We start from the raw sequence: 20116 nt of genomic DNA, 5'->3' as shown, positions 1-20116 counted from the left end.
TCAATTTAGAAGTTAAAGCTGTATAAATTATACGAGTATATATCTAGGCGAATCTATGCGATACTTCTGAGATCTACCTGCAAGCTAAATTAAAGAAATTTAAACCTTAAAATTCTTTAGCTCAATAGTGGATATATGGGGCCTTACTGGAAAAAATTCAATCATTCCTAATCCTCTAATATCTACCGGTAGAAGGCGAGACAATAAGGTTGATGTATAATTTATTACTCCTCTTGTTGCATTTTAATTGTTCAAATTTGACTTATTAAATCTTTAATTTGACTTCAACTTTGACGGTTAATATTTTTGTTTATATTTTATAACACTTCCCTTAAAATTATATGAATGGATTGAGTTTTAAGCATACTTTTCATTAATATAAATTTTATCATCGGACATATAACATAAACGAAAATATATACGATTAAAGTCTGAAAGAAAAAAAAAAAAATTTAAATAGTGTAACACATTTATTAAAATGGAATACTTAAGTTCACCGTGTACGAAAATTACATACAAAACTTTGAAACAAATTTATTGTGTTTAATTATGCATTCGTGGGCCCTTTTATAGTTTTATATATATTCGATCACCTACCATTCTACCAATGTACCATTATTTAACCGATCGGCCACACCACCATTTACGCTTTATATATCCAAAGAACTAGATTATTTTCACCATAAACCATCTAATAAGAGGCCGGAGAAAAATGGGTGGTGTCGCCGAAGTAGTAGTGGCCACGACGGTGTTGGAAAGCAAAGAGTGGTATTTAGCTGCCTACGTACCAGAAAATGTACCTACGTCTGATCATCTAAAGCTACGTACGACAAAAGTTTCTCTAGAACACAACTTGATACCTGATCAACATGTTGTACTCCAAACGCTCCTAATCTCCGTTGATCCATATCTACGTTCAATGATGACCGGGCGTGTAGGTGATCTATATTTGCCTCCACTTCAACTCGACAAGGTTAAGTTTGAACAGTTTTCTAATTATATTGTTATAAAGTATACATTAATTGTCTCTTACGAGTAATTTTTTAAGGGTGCAACACGACTGAACTTGTCCAAGTTAGTACAAAGAAGAATAATATGCTTAATTTACAAGTATCACATGCATGCCTAAAATGACAAAAGGTTAAAGATGCACCCAAAAAATACGTTTTATTATAACTGGATTTAATAAAGTGTGTTATATGTACTTACGTATAATATAAGTAGTTGAATTAATAGGCTAACAATAAGAAAATAAAATCAGCTGTGGACATAGCTAAAAATTAATGGTGTATGTCTGTATGAATTTAAATCACCATTCTTAATATAGGGCATGTTTGGCAACAATTTCAAGAGCTTTTTGTAATATTTTGAAAAATTAATTCTTATTTTAATAAAATGGTTTGTTTTGATGCGACTCACATTAATTTTGTTTAATAAAAAAAGCTTCAAAATGAAACGCAGTAGCATTTTAAAAGCTTTTAGTTTAAATGATGATTTTAATATATTAATTATAAGTTCATTTTGTGCTGGGACCAATTACAAACATATGTAAATTTTATGCGTATGTTGTTATTTTCTATTGTAGCTAAACTAAGTTCATTAATAAATGTGATAAAGGAATAAGGTTTATTGTACATTGGCAGGTAATAACAGGATTTGGGCTGGGGAAAGTGGTGAAGTCGAAAAATAGCAACTTGAAAGAGGGTGATATTGTCGTTAATCCATACTGCCCTGTTGCTGAGTATTGTGTGGTACCATTGGATTTCCTTCAAAAGATTGATCCAACACCCAACATTCCTTTGCCTAATTACATGAGTTCTCTTGGTAAATTATAAATTTAATTTATTATTTCTACTTATATATTTACTATCTTAAACTCAGATTAAAAATAAAAATAAAATTGATTCGAGGTGTTCAACGATTCAATTAATAGTTTCTTAAATTTTCGATTCAGTGTTTTGCATTTAACAATTATTGAAATACCGAGTTAATCAGAAGTAAACCAAACCAAAGAAGAAATGCAGGGAGAAGAGGAGAATATTAAGTGGGTAGGATTTAATTTTAGCCTTAGATGGGGTATAAAACAAGGGCTAGGATTGGATTCTTGGATCTTTAAGAATAATTTAGGATGCGAATGAATATATATCAACTTTCATAATGTCACCATGAATTGGGTTTTGGTTAATGATGATAAATTTAAGGCATTTCTTAGTCATGCACAACAAATGAACAAAATATATGATGTATTGTTTCCTTGTCAAAACATTAAATAGAAGATAAAAGGTCCTTAAGATGCAATATATTGAATTAAATCACTGTTGAGCGTTGACTAAAACGTAGAGTGTTTTTATTTTTTTAAAGTTATTTTATAGATCTTACTAAAATGTTGTATTATTTTAACCATGATGTAATAATTTGTTTCATTGAGTTTTAATGAGAACCATATATTGAATGTTGAATGAAAAGGAGTTCCAGGATTCACCGCATGGGTAGCGATAGAGCTAATTTGGAACCCTAAACCCGAATCAAATGTGTTCATATCTGCTGCTGCCGGGGGCGTTGGAATGTTTGCCGGACAATTGGCTAAGTTAAAAGGATGTCGAGTTGTTGGAAGTACAGGTTCGGACGAAAAGGTACTACAATATCAAACATGGAAATGCTATTACAAATACTTGTGATATAAAGCCATATGAGAATATCTTCGATCATTATAATCCTGATTCACAGTTTCAAGTGTGGATGACTAATAAGTTCGTATGATAAGAAAATGATACGTTTTTAGGTTATTGTTTTGTCACACCAAGATCTATAAATGTAGTTTTTAAACGTCTTCATTTTATTATACCAAAAGGTTGACGACATAAGACTATATAAACAAAAGTCGCATATTTTTACCCATTTAGTGGTGAAATTTTGAGATTCACAGGTGCATATATTATTTGACTCTTGTTAAACCATCACCAAATGGACGAGGAGACATGTTTCCTCACTAAAAGGTATCAGGTTCGAAGCCTACTATAGGCATATTTGAAGTGGCCACAAGTATGTTAATTCTACCTATGATGGACTTGATGAGTTTTTTTCCCCAAAATTCTGGGTGAATTTAAGAGTAGAAATAGATTAGTTTGCCTTTAAATAAATAAATAAATTTATAAGGAGAGGCAGAGGATAGGGTAAGGCTCATATACTTTTGTTAAATGGGCTCATACTGCAGGTTCAGCTTCTGAAGGAAGAATTTGGATACGATGATGCATTCAACTATTGGAAAGAATCAGATTTTGATGTCGCATTAGCAAAGTAATTTGATTTCCTACTAGCCTACTACATAGCATACATACATTGTTGCTAGTTTTTATATTGTCGTAGTAGGCAGTAACCAATACGTGTGCGCAAACACTTATGCAACCCATGTATGCAAGCTTAGCGCTTATCCGTGCAACATTCACACAAGACGCAATGTATCCCCTTCATAGCCCAAGTACATGTCTTTTCTACAAAAAGATATATGTAAATAACGTACCGTAAAGCCTCTTGTCATATACAAGTCTAGGTGATCCGTCAAAAATAGGTTAGAACGATATTAGCTCGTCTAATAGATACACAACTCCATTAACATTTACCATTGCTAAATTTGAACATGTATATATATCATACAATATGCGCTTTACAAACAAAATGCAGGTATTTTCCAAATGGAATCGATTATTACTTGGACAATGTCGGTGGCAAAATGCTTGAATCTGTACTTAATAATGTCAACAAAGGTGCTCATATCGCCATAAGTGGTATGATGTCTCAATACAACACAGTAAGTCACTTTTGTCTCGTGATTCCGTCTTATATATCCAACGTTTTCAATTTGTTCAGATAACATTGACGAGTTTTATTTCATCTATGAAGATACCCTCGGAAAGAGAAGGGGTGAATAACCTAATGAACATGATCGGAAAAGAGGTAAAGATGGAGGGCTTTCTTTGTGGAACGTATTTGAATCGGTATGGAGAATTTGCACAACAGATGGAAGTGTACTTGAAAGAAGAGAAGATAATAGCAAAGCACAAAATAAATGAAGGGATTGAGAGTTTCTTGGAAAGTTTTGTTTCTCTATTCTCGAGCTCCAACCTTGGCAAAGTCATTGTTCAAGTTGCCAAATGATAAAAAAAAAAAGTGATTTCTGTTCCAGTTTCTATATTATCCATGTCAGAAATACTGTTATTGGATCATTTACATTATGTAAAACCGACTCTACTATTCTAATTTAGTTTAAAAAAAAAACAAAGCAAGGGGCTTTTGACATGATTTCTTAATGCAAGCCTAAGTCTCTGCAAATGTTGGTTGAAAGGGGCAAAAACACAAAGGCCAAACTGCCAGGTAATCAGCTATATTGTGTTTGTCTCAAAATTTCATAAACCAGTTCTTGGTTTATAACCAGGAACAAAGGATGTTCTAGAAGTCAAAAGAGCGAAGGTTTATTTAGTTAAGTCAGGTTTGGGACAAGTACATTACTTAGGAAGTTTCGGTTTAGGTCCATCTTTTTTTGGACCCAGCTAAAAGTCCTAAGTTGCTAGAGATGCAGAAATGAGAGGGCCGAGTAGGTTTGGTAACATGTGACATGTGACAGTTGATTCAAGTCTAAAGAGTGAAGTTTTACTGCTACTCAGGGATACACCGGGTCAACTTTTTAATCTTTTTTGGTTGGTTGAGACAACTTTTGTTAGAGACGACTCTTAGAAGTTGGAAAAAAAAAAGATCCAGTTCTTCGAATTTACAATCTTAACCATTACCAACTACAAAACTATTAATTCATAAAATGATTTAGAAGGTAGTAAGTATTTGATTAAACTTTGGGCGACTTCTGATCTGCTTCTACTTGACTACTGATGTAACAACTAGTTGTAGAACTGTTTTAACTCGAACAGACTTGAAATCATAGATAAGGGTAGTAATTCTACAATGGACAAGGCTACCTCACTAGTCACTACACAGGTTCAGTCCAGTCTTATATAAAGATTTGGTAGCTCAGATCAAGTTTTAGCAAATGACAGCAGGTGAACTCTTAGGGAATTAAAAAACAGACAAAATAACACTACTTGATACATTTGAAAGCAGAAAATTTCAAATGGAGATAGCAGATTGAGCTGGTAGGGTCGCATGTCAAAATGGGTTCTGATTGTATGACTTTAAATAGACTTCAAGTTACTTCAACTCGGTTAACCTGTTTCTTGTTTCAGGGTAAACTTTTCTATTTGACCCATTTCAGATAAAACACAATCCATATGATCCATTCGTAAGTATCTGAGATAAAAATTCTCACTACAATTTCGAGCATAATACAGATTCTAAACTTATCGATATTGCTAATGAATTTGGTTATGTAATACGAGTATAAACATGAATTAAACTTTGTGAGGTATCTTGTTCTATCTCCAATTCTAGTATAATGAATTTCAAGTTATGAACAAGGAATGTATAAAACAAACCAAATTGAAGGAACATGCGAATTGATACAACACAAATAGTACAAGTGCGGACCAAAGTGGTACCTGATTTGATTGGACTCATATCGAGCAGCATAAGGAGTTTGTACTATTGCTGATGAAGATTCCCAAATCGATCACATAGCTGAATCATTCTCGAAATGAATTACAACAAATCCTTAATAAAGTCCAAATTTAGTGTGTCCCGAATAATAAGGAAAAGACCAAGACCGAAAACAAGTGTAATCCCAGATGACATTATCCCTTGCTCTACTTCTAACGGGAGCTTTCGCCCACCTCTTATCGCCTCAACAAGGATTAACGCCAAAGAACCCCCATCTAAAGCAGGCAAAGGAAGAAGATTAATCACCGCAAGATTAAGATTCAAAATGGCTGCAAACTGATACAATCCATCGATATTCGACTTTGCAACTTCTGCACCTACAGCTATAATAGCAACAGGACCCGAAACCTTGCTTGCAGATTGTGAAAAGTTAAGAAAAGTCTGCTTCAAACTATCCACAACATTAAACGTCAAACCCCAAAATTCACGCCCTGTGAAACTAAAAGCTTCTAAAACATCTTTCGGTTTTTCTTTCAAAATTTTAACATTTGGGGCTAATTGAACCCCGATTCGACCACTACCATCAAGATTCTTATCTGGGGTAACCTTGACTAAAAAATCTTTCCCCCCTCTATCTACCTTAAACAACACCGTCGATTTAGGATTTTTCTTGATGACATCAACAACTTGTGAAACTGAATTCGGGATACTTTTAGGCAACTCAACATCATTAACCGAAAGAATAACATCACCGGCTAGCAACCCGTCTCGGGAAGCAGCCGAAAAGGGCCGAACCTCGGGTACAATCACACCAGGGAAAGATTCTTGTACAGGCAATCCAACAAATACAATTTGCGCAAAAATAATAACATATGCAAAAACTATATTGGCAATCACACCAGCTGAAATAACAAAAATCCTATCCAAAATAGGCCTATTTTTCAACAGATTTACATCATCAATTGGGATATCACTATCAGGATCATTATCAGGAAAACCAACAAAACCACCTAAAGGAAATGCTCTTAATGAATACTCAACATTATTAGCATTAAATTTAGCTAAAATAGGCCCAAAACCAATAGCAAATTTACTTACATGAATTCCTTGAAGTGAAGCAGCTAAAAAATGACCACTTTCATGAACAACTATAATTGCAGTCAAAACTGACACAGCTTCAACTACAGATTGTGCACTTTCAAACCCACCAAAACCAAAGTCAGATAATGCTAAAGTTTGAAACTTTTTCTTGTTTTCATATGGGTATTTAATTCCACTTTTGCCAAAAGGGTATTTAATCTTTTCATTTAAACATCCAAGATTTGAAGATGGTAAAAGTGGAAAATGGGATTTGGGTTTGTTGTTGTAATGAAGGTAATTAATTGTTGAAAAAGGTGAAAGATTTGTTAACATGATGATGTTTGTGTGTTTTTTTGAAAATTGAGATGATAGGTTGTGTCTTTTTAATGAACATAAAGAATCAGAAAAAGGAGAAGAAAGAGTATTTGGATAATTTTTGTATTTGGGTATGTGGATGGGAAGTGAGTGACATGTCTTAATTGGCCATTCATGGATTTTTGGCTGATTTTGTTCATAATGATATTTTGATGGTTTAGCCATTTAGGCCTATTTGGCTCATGGGCTTTAGGTGTTTGGATATGAAGACTTGCCTGAAATAGTTTGGCATGTTTTCAAGGTAATTTCACTACGATAGATAGGTGTACGTCTAAGACACTAGATGTCAGCGTATTGTGACGGTTAAATGGTGATTATTGAGGAACGTGTAGAGTTTTTTTTGTGTGCAAAAATATTTTGAATAGAAAAAAAAATTTTGAATTAAGAACTCCCAGATTATATTATAAGGGAATATAGATAATTCATCGTATATAATTTTTGCGATATCATCGACATAGGGATGTGCAAATGGCCCGACCCGCGACCCATAAATACAAGAAAATCAGAACCGTGACCCGGACCGCGATGGTTCAGGTCGGGTCGGGTTCGGACGGGTAGCAGACGGGTCACGGGTTTCCTTCACCTTTTTTCGATTTTTTGCTTGACCCGGGCCGGCCGGCCCGACTCGCGCAAACCGTGACCCGAAAATGCAACAAAAACTTGACCCGTGACCCGGGCCGTTAGCCCTTCGGGCGGGTCGGGTCAGGGGTTTCGGTTTTTTTTTCCTCATCCCTACATCGACATATACCAAATAACATTTATATTCTTTAATTATTACATGGTTTCATTGATATGTTTTAAAATAAAAAATTTATAAAAAAAAAAAATCCAACCTTATTCAACCCAACTAAATCTAACATTCATACTCCTATTAATAACATAACCAAACTATTTTTTACTATAAAAATGACAATGAAAACTAGCTCAATTGGTTGGAGTCATCCCTGGTTTTAACTCAGATCATGGGTTTGACTCTCTAAAGTGACATGTCCGCGAGATTTTTACTTTGAACCATCTGTAACGGCTTATGTTTTACATCTCGTAGTCTAGAGTACATGCAAGACTTTACTATTATATGGTGAGGTATTTCCTGATGTCGAATACTGACGACTGTTAGAAAAAAAACCTATAAATAATAATAATTTATGACTAAGGTATTGTATTTAAAAAAAAGAGTAAATTACATTTTTCGTCCCTGAAGTTGTCACGTTTTTCACTTTTCGTCCCTTAAGTGAAAAAATTACAATTTTGACCTTAAAGTTGGCAGATTTTTTCAATCATCGTCCCTCGCCAAACGTCGTTAAGTTTCAGCCATTAAGTCAGACACGTGCAAAACACGTGAGGGACTGAAACTGCAAAAAATGACAAGTTCAGGGACAAAAACAGAAATTTACTTTTCTGTTGTCATCATCTTCATCTTCTCCGGCTGACTTTCGTCGGAAAATTTGCCGGAAAACTTAAAATGCTAAGATATCGGCATTTTAAGTTTTCCGGTGAAAGTCAGCCGGAGAAGATGAAGATGATGACAACGGAAAAGTAAATTTCAGTTTTTGTCCCTGAACTTGTTATTTTTTGCAGTTTCAGTCCCTCACGTGTTTTGCACGTGTCCGACTTAACGGCTGAAACTTAACGACATTTTGCGAGGGACGATGATTGAAAAAATCTACCAACTTTAAGGTCAAAATTGTAATTTTTTCACTTAAAAGACGAAAAGTGAAAAACGTGCCAACTTCAGGGACGAAAAGTGTAATTTACTCTTAAAAAAATTTAGAAATATTTTATTTTTATTTTAAGACTATGTTATGTATCATTATATAGAGTAATTAGATGAATAAATATTTTAACAAAATAAATAACTCATTTTACAATATACTATATTATAGATTTAATAATTTAATTATTATTTGAAAAGGCAAAATAAATAAATACATATATACATACATAATTATAATTTAATCATTGATACGTGTAGCATTGGATGTGAAATGGTTTGTAGATGCACTCTCACAGTCTCACATGGCATTAAGTGGCATTATTATATATCACCAACCATCCGGTATGCGCATCAAATCCGGGAGTGTGGAAGAATTTAATTACTAGTGTGGAAAACTTCAAGGTAGCGGGTAAAGGTGTATATATCTAGTTTAATTAAAGGGGTTTGTGGCAATGGGGATAAAATTCGATTTTGGTTGGATCCTTGGTTAAATGACAGTTGCTTGAAAGATCTATTCCCTTTGATTTTCAAGATCGAGAGCGATAAAAGATGCATGGTGCGTGATCGATTCTGCATGGATTATAAGAGGTTTGTAGGAGCTCCTGAATGGTTTTCGAGATTGTTCACGTTGGAAGAGAGCGAGGAATGGGTAAGATTCAGTTCTCTATTGGAAGGAGCTCGCATATCGTCATCTCCCGATAGATGGGTATGGTTAGGGAAGAAGAACGAGGAGTTTTCCGTCAAAAGTGTTAAAGGCTTTATACGAAGCTCCATGGACAAGAGCGGAAGATTTCTTTTCAAATGGGCTAGAGAGATACCAAAAAAATGCAATATTTTCATGTGGCGAGCATCTATGGATCGTATACCTACATATAAAGCACTACAAAGTCGTAATTGCTTTTTTGGGATGTTAAATTGTGGGTTATGCGAGGCTTATGAGGAGACAATAGTACATCTTCTATGTCACTGTCAAATAGCGATTGAAGTGTGGGGAAGAATTGCAAGTTGGTGCAAGGTAAGTCCATTTGTTGTGTCATCAATTAAAGATCTTGTGGAGCTGTTTACTAAAGTCGGGTTCAGCAAGAGGAAAAGCAAAATATTTAAGGGTATTATATTCATTGCTTGTTAGAGCATATGGAAAGCAAGGAATTAAAAGGTATTCGAACAAGCAACGATTAATTTTACTAAGGTGTTTCAGGAAATCAAGTGTATAGGATTTCTTTTTTACAAATGTAGAATGAAACAAGGTAGCATTAATTGGGAGGAGTGGTGTAATTTTGATGTTAATTAATCCTTGTACTTGTGTACTAGACCGTAATTGCGGTCATATATATACGACCTTTACTTTTTGTTGGATCGAACAGAGAGTTTTTATCCAATGGGGATGGTCTAAGATGTTTAAAATATGATAAATATAGTGTGTCTCGTGCGTCAACCCAACCACACCCATATTATTATACTAAACGGATGTCCACACATGAATATGTTTTAATTTATTTCATTAAGGGTACTATAGGTATATACATGAATATGTTTAAACCAGTGAATAAATAAAAGGGATAATATGGTCATTTCAAAATCTTAGTTATTTAAAAAGGGTAGTTTATTTTATAAAGTAGTATAAAAATATAGATATAGATTAATTCACATAAAAAAAAAAAAAGAAGAGTTAATAATAGTAAGGGTTTTACACTTGACCATTTCCTACCTTAACAAGAAATAACAGATAATTTTGTGCTAAAATAATATAAGAACTGATATTGACCAATTCTTGGCAATAAAAAAAAAGAATCATAACCAAGTTATAGAATGCAGGCTCACCTCCTCCTTATCCAGATTCAGCTGCTTAATATTCCATTACGAATGATTATCAACACTTTAGACGGCAATTCTTAGATATAATATCTATCATACATCATTATTATGAGGAAATTAAGACACAAAAAACATTTGCTAAATGACAGAACCATGTCCACTATAAATATAGAGCCACAAAGTAACTATTACTACACCATTCAAAACATCTCAATTGTGTCCCATTTCAAAAAACTTATTAGCGATGTCGAACAAAATCATGCTATGCAGCGTTTTAGCTCTCACGCTTGGCTGCCTTGCTTTAGCCTATGAACCTAGTCCCCTCCAAGATTTTTGTGTAGCTGATCCCAACAGCTCAGGTATTGAATTTAAGTTTTTAACAAAAGTATTCATTGCTAAATATCTGTTGGGGTTTTTGTTTATAGACATATAGCATGCGTTAGGCAGTTAGGCAAAGAGGTTGCAAGACGGGTGGGTTGGGTAATGGGTTAAAACGGTTTATAGTTGCAATGCAATGGGTCATGTTTTTAGGATGAGTTGAAATGGGTTGGGTTATCTATCAAAAACTTTCCTGGCAATTTTCAAAACAAATATAAACCAAAAAAAAAAAAACTAATGCTTAAGCGCAATACATTATTATTACAATAATAATACAAGTTTTTTTCTTTTTTTTTTAAAAATAATAATGTAGAAAGTTTAATGAATTACTTGTATTACATTTGATGTGCAGTGAAAGTTAATGGTGTAGCATGCAAGAACCCAATGCAAGTTCAAGCAGAGGATTTCTTCTTCAGTGGGCTACACCTCATGGGTAACACGTCAAACGCTGTGGGATCAAGGGTGACCCCAGTCTTTGCGACTCAGCTACCAGGGCTAAACACTTTGGGAATCTCAATGGTTCGAATTGACTACGCACCATGGGGACTCAATCCTCCTCACACTCACCCAAGAGCCACTGAGATCATAACTGTTCTTGAAGGGACCCTAGAAGTTGGATTTGTGACATCTAACCCTGATAACCGTTTTATCACCAAGGTTCTGAAAAAGGGTGACGTTTTCGTGTTCCCAGTGGGACTTGTTCATTTCCAACGCAATATTGGTAACGGATATGCAGTGGCTCTTGCTGCATTGAGCAGTCAGAACCCAGGTGCCATAACAATTGCAAATGCTGTTTTTGGTGCAAATCCTCCAATTCCATCGGATATTCTAGCCAGGGCATTCCAAGTGGATAAAAGCATGGTGGAGATACTGCAAACAAAGTTCTAAAGGAACAGCAGTTCTGCTGACATAACCTTTGGTGTTCATGTTTGAGTAATCGTTTAATTTCATTCTGAATTCTTCTTGTACACGTGTACCTTACCTTTTTAAGTTCCAATTCTTTAATTTTTCAATGAAAAGTCTCCTTGTTTATTAAGTAGAATCGACAGCTTATTGTATATGAATTCAAGATCTACATGTGAACACTTATGATGCAAATTGATTCAAAGCCTTGATGATAACACTGATATTACATTTAAACAAGGAATTTGTCTTAAACCTGTCTGGATTTCATCTCATGAGCTGCTGTGAAACAAAACTTCGAGAAATGCTGCATATCTTGTATCCAGTAGAACATAGAAAACATGTTAAAATGACTCAAGGTAAATCTTCTTTATTTCCTGCATAAAGATGCCAAGACAATGCACAAAGGGAAATATATTGGCACGGCTCAATCAAATTCACAAAGCTAATTGATGCTTAACACTTACCAATTTCATCTGCGTATGCGTGTGAGTGTGTGTGTGTGTGTGTGTGTGTGTGTGAGAGAGAGAGAGAGAGAGAGCTTATTATTCTGTTCTACCAAAATTGTATCCATATAGGAAGGGAAATAAGCAACTCTTGTACACAAATAATTATGTTTTTTTTTTAACGGCAACAGAAATATATAATAATAACAACGACTGCTAGCAAATTGCTAGTGATCAAATTACAAAGTACAGTTACAAAATCTAGATAATCAACAAAATACTATATCTAGACTCATCCCGAAAACTTTAGCATGCAAAAAGGTTGAGAAAAACTTGTGCCGATTACGGTGACCCAAGACAAAAGAAAAAACCTCATCGTCGAAGGCTGAGCCACCGGTTTTCACTTTGTGATGTTTTTGATACAAAGCCATACAAGTTTCGGGGGACACAAGACTGGAACCAGCACATAAAGCAACATGGGTCAACAACAAGGTATCACCACCGACACAGCAAAAAAAAAAAGATTATGTTGTTGTTGGATGGATGTACTTACGTATAGTATCTAATTAACTCTTAACTTACTTATACCTTTATCAGGTCCCATCGGCCATCACAGAGGGCCGTTGCTTTCAATGCAATATTCTTGTCGGTATCATTTTCCGTCTTTTTATATTATCATACTAACCGCCATAATGTCTTAATCATACGAGTGTTGGGACTTGGTATCGAAGTTTTACATTTTGCAAAAAGCAAAAATTTCATGTTTACATTGTGAGGGTGTATTAAATCACACAACAACATACAGAAAAAGCTTCACAATCTGCACACTACACATTGGGTGATTAGGCAGGACATCCCAAATTCCAAATGATTCAAGCTTGAATATTCCCAGTATATAAACAAAAAAGGCCTACGTCATATTCAGTTTTTGATACAATCATATGTTTCATTCACACGTCTAGGAAACTTTATTTATGCAGGGGACATTTGTAAGCCTTGAGACAGGTTTGCAATATAATATAAGATCTAAGCGTGGGTACTTCATCCTGCATAATCATACTAACAAATTTGGATGCCGCCACCCCAAGATGCTAATCATGTTAAGGTCTAAGCAAATAATTTTGTAAGAATAGCATTTAGAATAATATTACAGGCAAATTTATGCTCTCACATATAAGAATTCAGACTGACCAATTCTTGGCATTACAAAATAACTAGTACTAAACAGTCAAAGCCGGCTGACCACTTCCATATCAAAAGTTCTACTATACTAAAATGATGAATCTCCAACATGCAGTGACTAATATGCATTAGACGGCAAACCCTTTTTTTGTTTAACAGTATTTTAATATGTAGAAAGACACAAAACAATAAACAACAGATTTGAGAACCATGCAGATAACCTTTATATATATGGAGCCACATAGCAGCTGTCTTCACAATCAAAAACATCTTACTTGTGTTCATATTCAGAGAATCAAAAGAAATGGCAAACAACCTCATCCTGTTTACCGTTGTAGCTCTTACCTTTGGCTGTATAGCCTTAGCCTATGAGCCTAAACCCCTCCAAGATTTTTGCGTAGCTGATCCCAACAGCTCAGGTATAGTATAGTCAATAGTCTTTAACAAAGTTACTCATTGGTAAATAGATAAAAGGTTTAACAATCTATAGATTTTTTTTTTGTCTAATGAATTCACAACAAACATGCAGTGAAACTAAATGGCGTTGCTTGCAAGAACCCGATGCAAGTTCAAGCAGAGGATTTCTTCTTTAGCGGGCTACACATCAGGGGTAACACGTCAAACACTGTGGGATCAAGGGTGACCACAGTCTTTGCAACCCAATTACCTGGGCTAAATACTTTGGGAATCTCAATGGTTCGGATTGACTACGCACCATGGGGACTCAACCCCCCTCATACTCACCCAAGAGCCACTGAGATCCTAACTGTTCTTGAAGGGAGCCTAGAAGTTGGATTTGTGACTTCTAACCCAGATAATCGTTTCATCACGAAGGTGCTAAAAAAGGGTGATGTATTCGTGTTCCCAGTAGGACTTGTTCATTTCCAACGCAATATCGGTAATGGAAATGCTGTGGCAATTGCTGCATTAAGCAGTCAAAACCCAGGTGCCATAACAATCGCAAACGCTGTTTTTGGTGCAAATCCTCCAATTCCATCAGATATTCTTGCCAAGGCATTCCAAGTGGATAGAACTGTGGTTGATCAACTACAAGCAAAGTTCTAGAGTAACAAAGATTCAGAATGACAAAACATTTACCATTGGTGTTCAAGTGATTTTGGAATTCATTTATTGGCTTGTGTTCTACAACTTCCATTCTAAATTCTTTGTGTGTTTTCTTCCGTATTGAAAAGAAGAGCTTGTTGTATATTTCGATTTGAAGGTGGCCTAAATGTACTTTTATCTAAATTTGTGATAAGGTTTCCAAATCCTATTATAACTTTCTTTCATTATGAACTAAGATCGAATATGTCAATATACTATATCATCCATCACTGCTGATCGAAAAAGGATTTATTAGAAGATCAACCTTCTTACGTCAAGTGATCTAGAATGATAACAGCAATGAAAACAACTATATATCATAGATTAAACTGATAAATTTATTAAAATAAAAAAAGTCACACCATGTCATAGTAATAGTACTCTATGACAACCTTAGCCTAGAAAGGTTTACATCTAGTAAAATCAAGAAAATGTGTCATATTGATGTACATGCCTTGCCTCATCAACAAAACATACTTAAAGATACTAATTGTCTGCTTTCCCCCGCAATACAAATTTATATGTAAATTTTTTTGAGAGAATGTACAAATGTATAGATATTGCATGGCGAGCACAGTTGACCAAAATTTTAAAGTTGTTTAATAATTAGCTTTCTCTTTAGATTGAACTGTCTCAATATATCTAAATTTGTCTCTACCTTCAAGTCTCAAATACTTGACCCTACGTTTGTTTTCCAGTTAGTGTGAGCGTGCCTTTGTATGTGTTCATAAGCGAATGAGAGAAAGCATAAAATAGATTGATTATCTCAAACAGTTTCTGTTTATGGTATCTACAAAGAGGAGGAAGAAATAAATTTTCTACACAAGAGATTGTCTATTGTGTGGGTGTACCTATACGTCTGAGTCCTATACAACTGGTTTCATAAATATTTTTCATTGCTTTCGACGCCATGAAGACAAGTCAGAGGATCATGTTTTGTGTACATGTTGTTATAGTCCACCATATATTCTTTGTGTCTTGTCATCATGAAAAAATGCCACTGCTTTTGAGCGCTCATAAGGAATGGGTGATTAATCTGATGGAGTAACTAAATAGAGTATGCAAGATTCATTACTAATTCAGGAGTTCAGGGCATTGAACCACATGAAAGCCAAGAAGCCTAGAGATCCCCAAGACCATGCGGTCATTCCGACGCCAAGATGCTATTTAGATAAAGTGTTCTATATCAATAATCTTATAAAATTAACAATTACATTGCACAAAATTTCATATGATTACATGAGCATAGTCATAGACCAATTCTTCGCACCATAATTGAGTACTAAATTCTGAAAAAGCCGGCTGACCATTTCCTTATCAAGACAAACATTACTTTACTAGTTTATTGATTTGCTGACAGATTCCACGTCGGACGGCAATAGTAGTATCTTATTATGCAAGAACCATGCAGAATAGCTCCCTATATATTAAGCCAGAAAGCTACTGTTTTTGCACCATCAAAAACCAACTCATTAGTGTTCCTATCAAAACTTTATAGAGATGTCGAACAAACTCATCTTATTCACCGCATTAGCTCTTACTTTCAGCTGCCTTGCCTTGGCGTACGAGCCTTCACCTCTTCAAGATTTCTGTGTAGCAGATCCCAACAACTCAGGTATTGTGTTTAGCATTATTATTCATTGAAAAAAATCTGATAAAAGATTCTTATTAATCAAGTTTTTAACTACAAATAGACTGTTATTCGATGTTTATAATGGAATGTTGTAAATAATGTGCAGTGAAAGTTAATGGTGTAGCATGCAAGAACCCAATGCAAGTTCAAGCAGAGGATTTCTTCTTCAGTGGGCTACACCTCATGGGTAACACGTCAAACGCTGTGGGATCAAGGGTGACCCCAGTCTTTGCGACTCAGCTACCAGGGCTAAACACTTTGGGAATCTCAATGGTTCGAATTGACTACGCACCATGGGGACTCAATCCTCCTCACACTCACCCAAGAGCCACTGAGATCATAACTGTTCTTGAAGGGACCCTAGAAGTTGGATTTGTGACATCTAACCCTGATAACCGTTTTATCACCAAGGTTCTGAAAAAGGGTGACGTTTTCGTGTTCCCAGTGGGACTTGTTCATTTCCAACGCAATATTGGTAACGGATATGCAGTGGCTCTTGCTGCATTGAGCAGTCAGAACCCAGGTGCCATAACAATTGCAAATGCTGTTTTTGGTGCAAATCCTCCAATTCCATCGGATATTCTAGCCAGGGCATTCCAAGTGGATAAAAGCGTGGTGGAGATACTGCAAACAAAGTTCTAAAGGAACAGCAACGATTCAAATTACCCCCCAAAAAAAATACAGTTTTTGTTCATGTGATTAATTGTCTACAAGCTTTCCATATTTAATTTATTGTTATTTTAAAAAATTTATTTAATTCTATAATCACCACAATAGACTCTTATTCTTTGTTTAAGGTCTCATAATTCATGTTTAACTTGAGTTGATCATATGTAAACCTCTCTTATATATATGAGTCAAATTTCACCACAATGTAAGTGCATAAAAGATTTCATATTTTCTTCATCATTATCATGTACACATAAGAGGCTATATTCTGTTCTAACTATGTATAATATGCAAGAACAGAATTCTAATCACATTATAATACATGTCACTTGAAAATTTGCCTCCAAGTAACCATATAGATATGACTATATGAGAATTACCTTTGGTTTTTGACTATATTTCTTGTCTGTATTTTGAAGCCTTCGAGGTATGCTTCTGTGAACTGCTGTATATCGGAACTTTTTTCCAAAAATGGTGTTTGGTTTCGTTGTGTTGCAAAAATGGGGCTCTCACATTCCTGAATTACGGTTTGAAAATTTTTTTAAGAACTTTTTTTCCTATAATGAATGTACTTGCTTTGCCCCCATTTGAGTACCTTCAATGCAGTACATAATGTTTCCAAAAGAATGTACAAACGGAGAGATATTGACACGGCTCAATCAAAATCACAAAGTCAATCAATGTTGTTCTCTAATTGAGCCGTCTCAATATCTCCGCATTTGTCAATACCTGCAAAATTTAAACACTTCACCATATGTTAGTCTTCCTTGGATATGTTTGTGTATATGAGAGTGAAAGTGCATATTGTAAAATTGATTACTTATTAGTCTAATTTACCTAAATTTCAGCTATATATATAGAAGTAGAAAAAAAGCAACTCTTGTACACAAAGGATTGTGTGTCTGGTGGATGGATGTACCTACATATCTAACTTTTAACTTACTTGTACCTAAAAATAGTCCCATCAGCACGCATGGCCATTGCTTTCAGGGAAAGGAAGACAGTCATATGATCATGTTTTGTGTTCATGTTATATTCTTAGTCCATAGCTATTTGCCTATTTCTATTGAGGGAAAAGGGATGTGGGCCCAAGTGTGCCTTTTTGTTTTCATAGGCCCAAGATCACATGAATAAAAAAAAGTCCATATTGTTAAACTTTGGGGAATAGATTTTGGTCGTTTGTCTTTTTAGGCCCATTCAAAGTTCTAGGTCTATTTATTCTAATGCCAGAACCTGATCATTAATTTCTCTCCCAAATCACTACATGCAATCTATGTTTTGTGAAAATCACCTTGATTATTCTATATTCTTTTAATCAATGATAATTTAAAGAGGTGTTTCTGGCATTTGTGTAAATCAACAAGTTTCGTTTGTGTTTATTCCCTTTATAATCTACATCATATAATAGACATATCCTCCTAAATATGCGATTAATCTTCCTAACGTCATATGTAATTATGGATCCGTGATAGTTTGAGAATGTTGCCTCATATAGATCACTTGCTCCTTGGTGTTTTCTGTAGTGTCAAATGGTCATTGTTTGTCATTGTACAAACTTCTATATGTGGACAAAAAAGTAGATAGAGATTTTGATAAAGCAACCATTCAAATGAAAGCTAATAATGCCTAAAAAATATAGAGAAAATAGCCTAAATACCCAAAAAAAAAAAAACATCTTAAATATATTAAATACACAACTTTTTTTTTACTTTTAACAATATACCCATAAAATCGCAAACAGAAATGGAGAATCGCAAACAAGAATGGAGAATCGCAAATTGACCAAAATCGCAAATCAGATTTGCGATTAATGTCTGATTTGCGATTTGTGATCCATATTTGCAAATCGGGCCAAGTCTGCCTATTTCCGACCCGCCCGACCCGAAAACTTATAAACCCTATCTGTCATCATCCAAAATCGCAAACCACCCACTTAAAATCGCTCCCACCATCCTCCACCAATATTTGCAGGAAATGGATGACATGGATGATATTTGCTATTCTGAGTCAGACCAGCGGTCTGCATTCGTTGTTCGTTCTGTACAACGGGGTATACGCCCCAAACGTGTTGGACAACAAATAAGGTCTCCATACACAACAAGACATTTCAAACGACGTCACAAGAAAAAAGGAAGCTCCTGATATTAAGGACCATGTTAAATGTGGTGAGCCAAAACCCATTCTAGCTTCTGAGATACCTCTCGTTCCACAGGCACCTTCTGTTCCATATGTACCTGTTAATGAACCAAGAGTTATTTGTCGATTTCTTAGAGAGTATAGAGATGCTAGTTACATACAAACTAATTGATTGGACCACATATCAGTTACCCAAAAGTACAATCAATATGGATGATCGGTTCAAGTTGGTAGAGACAATTGAGGATAGCACCCTTTGGGCAAGAACTCCAGTCGAATTTTATCTACATGAGCGGGGCCAGGGATGCTACGTTGACTTTTCTCTGCACCGTCTACGTCATGTTCGTCTTTTACAAACATCAACTCAGCCAAAAATCCACCAAACACCTTTTTGTTTGCCTGTCTATGGTGAGGATAGACTTGGGTTCTTGAACAAGTATGTTGAATAATGAAAGTACTGACTTGAAACATTTCACAATCTTTTACCCTCTTTTACATCATATGCCACGTACAACCTTTTTGATCAATTTTACACTTTGTTTCAAAACGATGTTTATCTGATCTTGAAACAACTAGTTGATAGTTGTCTTCCACACATTTCGTATATAAAGCTATCTTCAAGTCTTCCTTTGTATCGAAACAATCACCTTTCTTGATACGATTAACTTTGGTGTAACAATCAGCAGGTATCTTTACCAATTCTTCTTCTGGTATTGGAAGTAATCCTGGCATATTCCAATAGTACTCGTGTGGCTCTTTAAAATCCCGACCTTTCTTGTCACAAACTTTCTTCTTCTTCTTTTTTTTTTTATCATCGTGGAGTTCTTCATCTTCTTCCCCATCTTCGTATTCTTCTTCTTTTGGGTTGCATGAATTACAAAAAGGGTGTTCAATAGTGTCTTTCACAACAATATCCTCCACGTCGTCATCATCATCAATGATTTGTTCCTCGACATGAACTGATTCTTCTTGTTTACTTTCACCAAAAAACCAATCTTAATCATCTTCAAGATCATCGTATGGACTAAGATAAAAAAAAATTGTGGATTTTGAAAATGTTGCAAATATTGAATGGGTTGTCTACGAAAATGATCAGAAATTTATAATTGTTGTGGAACAATGAAATTTTGATGATAATTA

At 35.0% G+C, this 20116-nt stretch overlaps 6 protein-coding genes across 7 annotated transcripts; 5 read left to right on the top strand and 1 right to left on the bottom strand.

Moving 5' to 3' along the window:
* Window positions 1-712: 712 nt before the first annotated feature.
* LOC122601500 ((+)-pulegone reductase-like) lies at window positions 713-4216 on the top strand. Its single transcript, XM_043774255.1, has 6 exons — window positions 713-973; window positions 1644-1824; window positions 2467-2633; window positions 3215-3297; window positions 3682-3808; window positions 3901-4216. The coding sequence occupies exons 1-6, from the start codon at window positions 713-715 to the stop codon at window positions 4153-4155; spliced, it is 1074 nt and encodes a 357-aa protein (XP_043630190.1). The 3' UTR covers window positions 4156-4216.
* Window positions 4217-5365: 1149 nt separating this feature from the next.
* Window positions 5366-7007, bottom strand: LOC122599665 (probable membrane metalloprotease ARASP2, chloroplastic). The gene has a single exon (XM_043772210.1). The coding sequence runs from the start codon at window positions 6952-6954 to the stop codon at window positions 5644-5646; it is 1311 nt and encodes a 436-aa protein (XP_043628145.1). The 5' UTR covers window positions 6955-7007; the 3' UTR covers window positions 5366-5643.
* A 2256-nt stretch (window positions 7008-9263) lies between these two features.
* LOC122601499 lies at window positions 9264-9839 on the top strand. The gene has a single exon (XM_043774254.1). It carries the CDS (start codon window positions 9264-9266, stop codon window positions 9837-9839), a length of 576 nt encoding a protein of 191 aa, XP_043630189.1.
* Window positions 9840-10766: 927 nt separating this feature from the next.
* On the top strand, window positions 10767-11791 carry LOC122600713 (putative germin-like protein 2-1). The gene is made up of 2 exons (XM_043773465.1): window positions 10767-10884; window positions 11256-11791. Exons 1-2 carry the CDS (start codon window positions 10770-10772, stop codon window positions 11789-11791), a joined length of 651 nt encoding a protein of 216 aa, XP_043629400.1. The 5' UTR covers window positions 10767-10769.
* Window positions 11792-13738: 1947 nt separating this feature from the next.
* On the top strand, window positions 13739-14499 carry LOC122600845 (putative germin-like protein 2-3). 2 transcript variants are annotated; one of them, XM_043773620.1, is made up of 2 exons: window positions 13739-13847; window positions 13964-14499. In XM_043773620.1, the coding sequence occupies exons 1-2, from the start codon at window positions 13739-13741 to the stop codon at window positions 14497-14499; spliced, it is 645 nt and encodes a 214-aa protein (XP_043629555.1). The 2 variants fall into 2 exon arrangements, with proteins under 2 accessions (XP_043629555.1, XP_043629554.1); XM_043773619.1 differs by having other exon boundaries at window positions 13739-13853.
* A 1539-nt stretch (window positions 14500-16038) lies between these two features.
* LOC122600689 (putative germin-like protein 2-1) lies at window positions 16039-16813 on the top strand. The gene is made up of 2 exons (XM_043773443.1): window positions 16039-16153; window positions 16278-16813. The coding sequence occupies exons 1-2, from the start codon at window positions 16039-16041 to the stop codon at window positions 16811-16813; spliced, it is 651 nt and encodes a 216-aa protein (XP_043629378.1).
* Window positions 16814-20116: the final 3303 nt, after the last annotated feature.

The sequence above is a fragment of the Erigeron canadensis genome, chromosome 5, assembly GCF_010389155.1.
Source record: "Erigeron canadensis isolate Cc75 chromosome 5, C_canadensis_v1, whole genome shotgun sequence".
NCBI lineage: Eukaryota > Viridiplantae > Streptophyta > Magnoliopsida > Asterales > Asteraceae > Erigeron > Erigeron canadensis.
The sequence above is the reverse complement of the archived record's forward strand: the minus strand, read 5'-3'. Positions and strand labels throughout refer to the sequence as shown.

What these genes read in the sequence shown, in the direction of transcription:
- LOC122599665 (XM_043772210.1), bottom strand. Translation starts at nt 6,954, where the DNA reads ATGTTAACAAATCTTTCACCTTTTTCAACAATTAATTACCTTCATTAC.
- LOC122600845 (XM_043773619.1), top strand. Translation starts at nt 13,739, where the DNA reads ATGGCAAACAACCTCATCCTGTTTACCGTTGTAGCTCTTACCTTTGGC. An exon ending in AGCTGATCCCAACAGCTCAG is followed by an intron (nt 13,854 to 13,963) that starts GTATAGTATAGT and finishes ACAAACATGCAG; the next exon opens with TGAAACTAAATGGCGTTGCT.
- LOC122600713 (XM_043773465.1), top strand. Translation starts at nt 10,770, where the DNA reads ATGTCGAACAAAATCATGCTATGCAGCGTTTTAGCTCTCACGCTTGGC. An exon ending in AGCTGATCCCAACAGCTCAG is followed by an intron (nt 10,885 to 11,255) that starts GTATTGAATTTA and finishes TTTGATGTGCAG; the next exon opens with TGAAAGTTAATGGTGTAGCA.
- LOC122601499 (XM_043774254.1), top strand. Translation starts at nt 9,264, where the DNA reads ATGGTGCGTGATCGATTCTGCATGGATTATAAGAGGTTTGTAGGAGCT.
- LOC122601500 (XM_043774255.1), top strand. Translation starts at nt 713, where the DNA reads ATGGGTGGTGTCGCCGAAGTAGTAGTGGCCACGACGGTGTTGGAAAGC. An exon ending in TAATTACATGAGTTCTCTTG is followed by an intron (nt 1,825 to 2,466) that starts GTAAATTATAAA and finishes TTGAATGAAAAG; the next exon opens with GAGTTCCAGGATTCACCGCA. An exon ending in TGATGTCTCAATACAACACA is followed by an intron (nt 3,809 to 3,900) that starts GTAAGTCACTTT and finishes TCATCTATGAAG; the next exon opens with ATACCCTCGGAAAGAGAAGG.
- LOC122600689 (XM_043773443.1), top strand. Translation starts at nt 16,039, where the DNA reads ATGTCGAACAAACTCATCTTATTCACCGCATTAGCTCTTACTTTCAGC. An exon ending in AGCAGATCCCAACAACTCAG is followed by an intron (nt 16,154 to 16,277) that starts GTATTGTGTTTA and finishes AATAATGTGCAG; the next exon opens with TGAAAGTTAATGGTGTAGCA.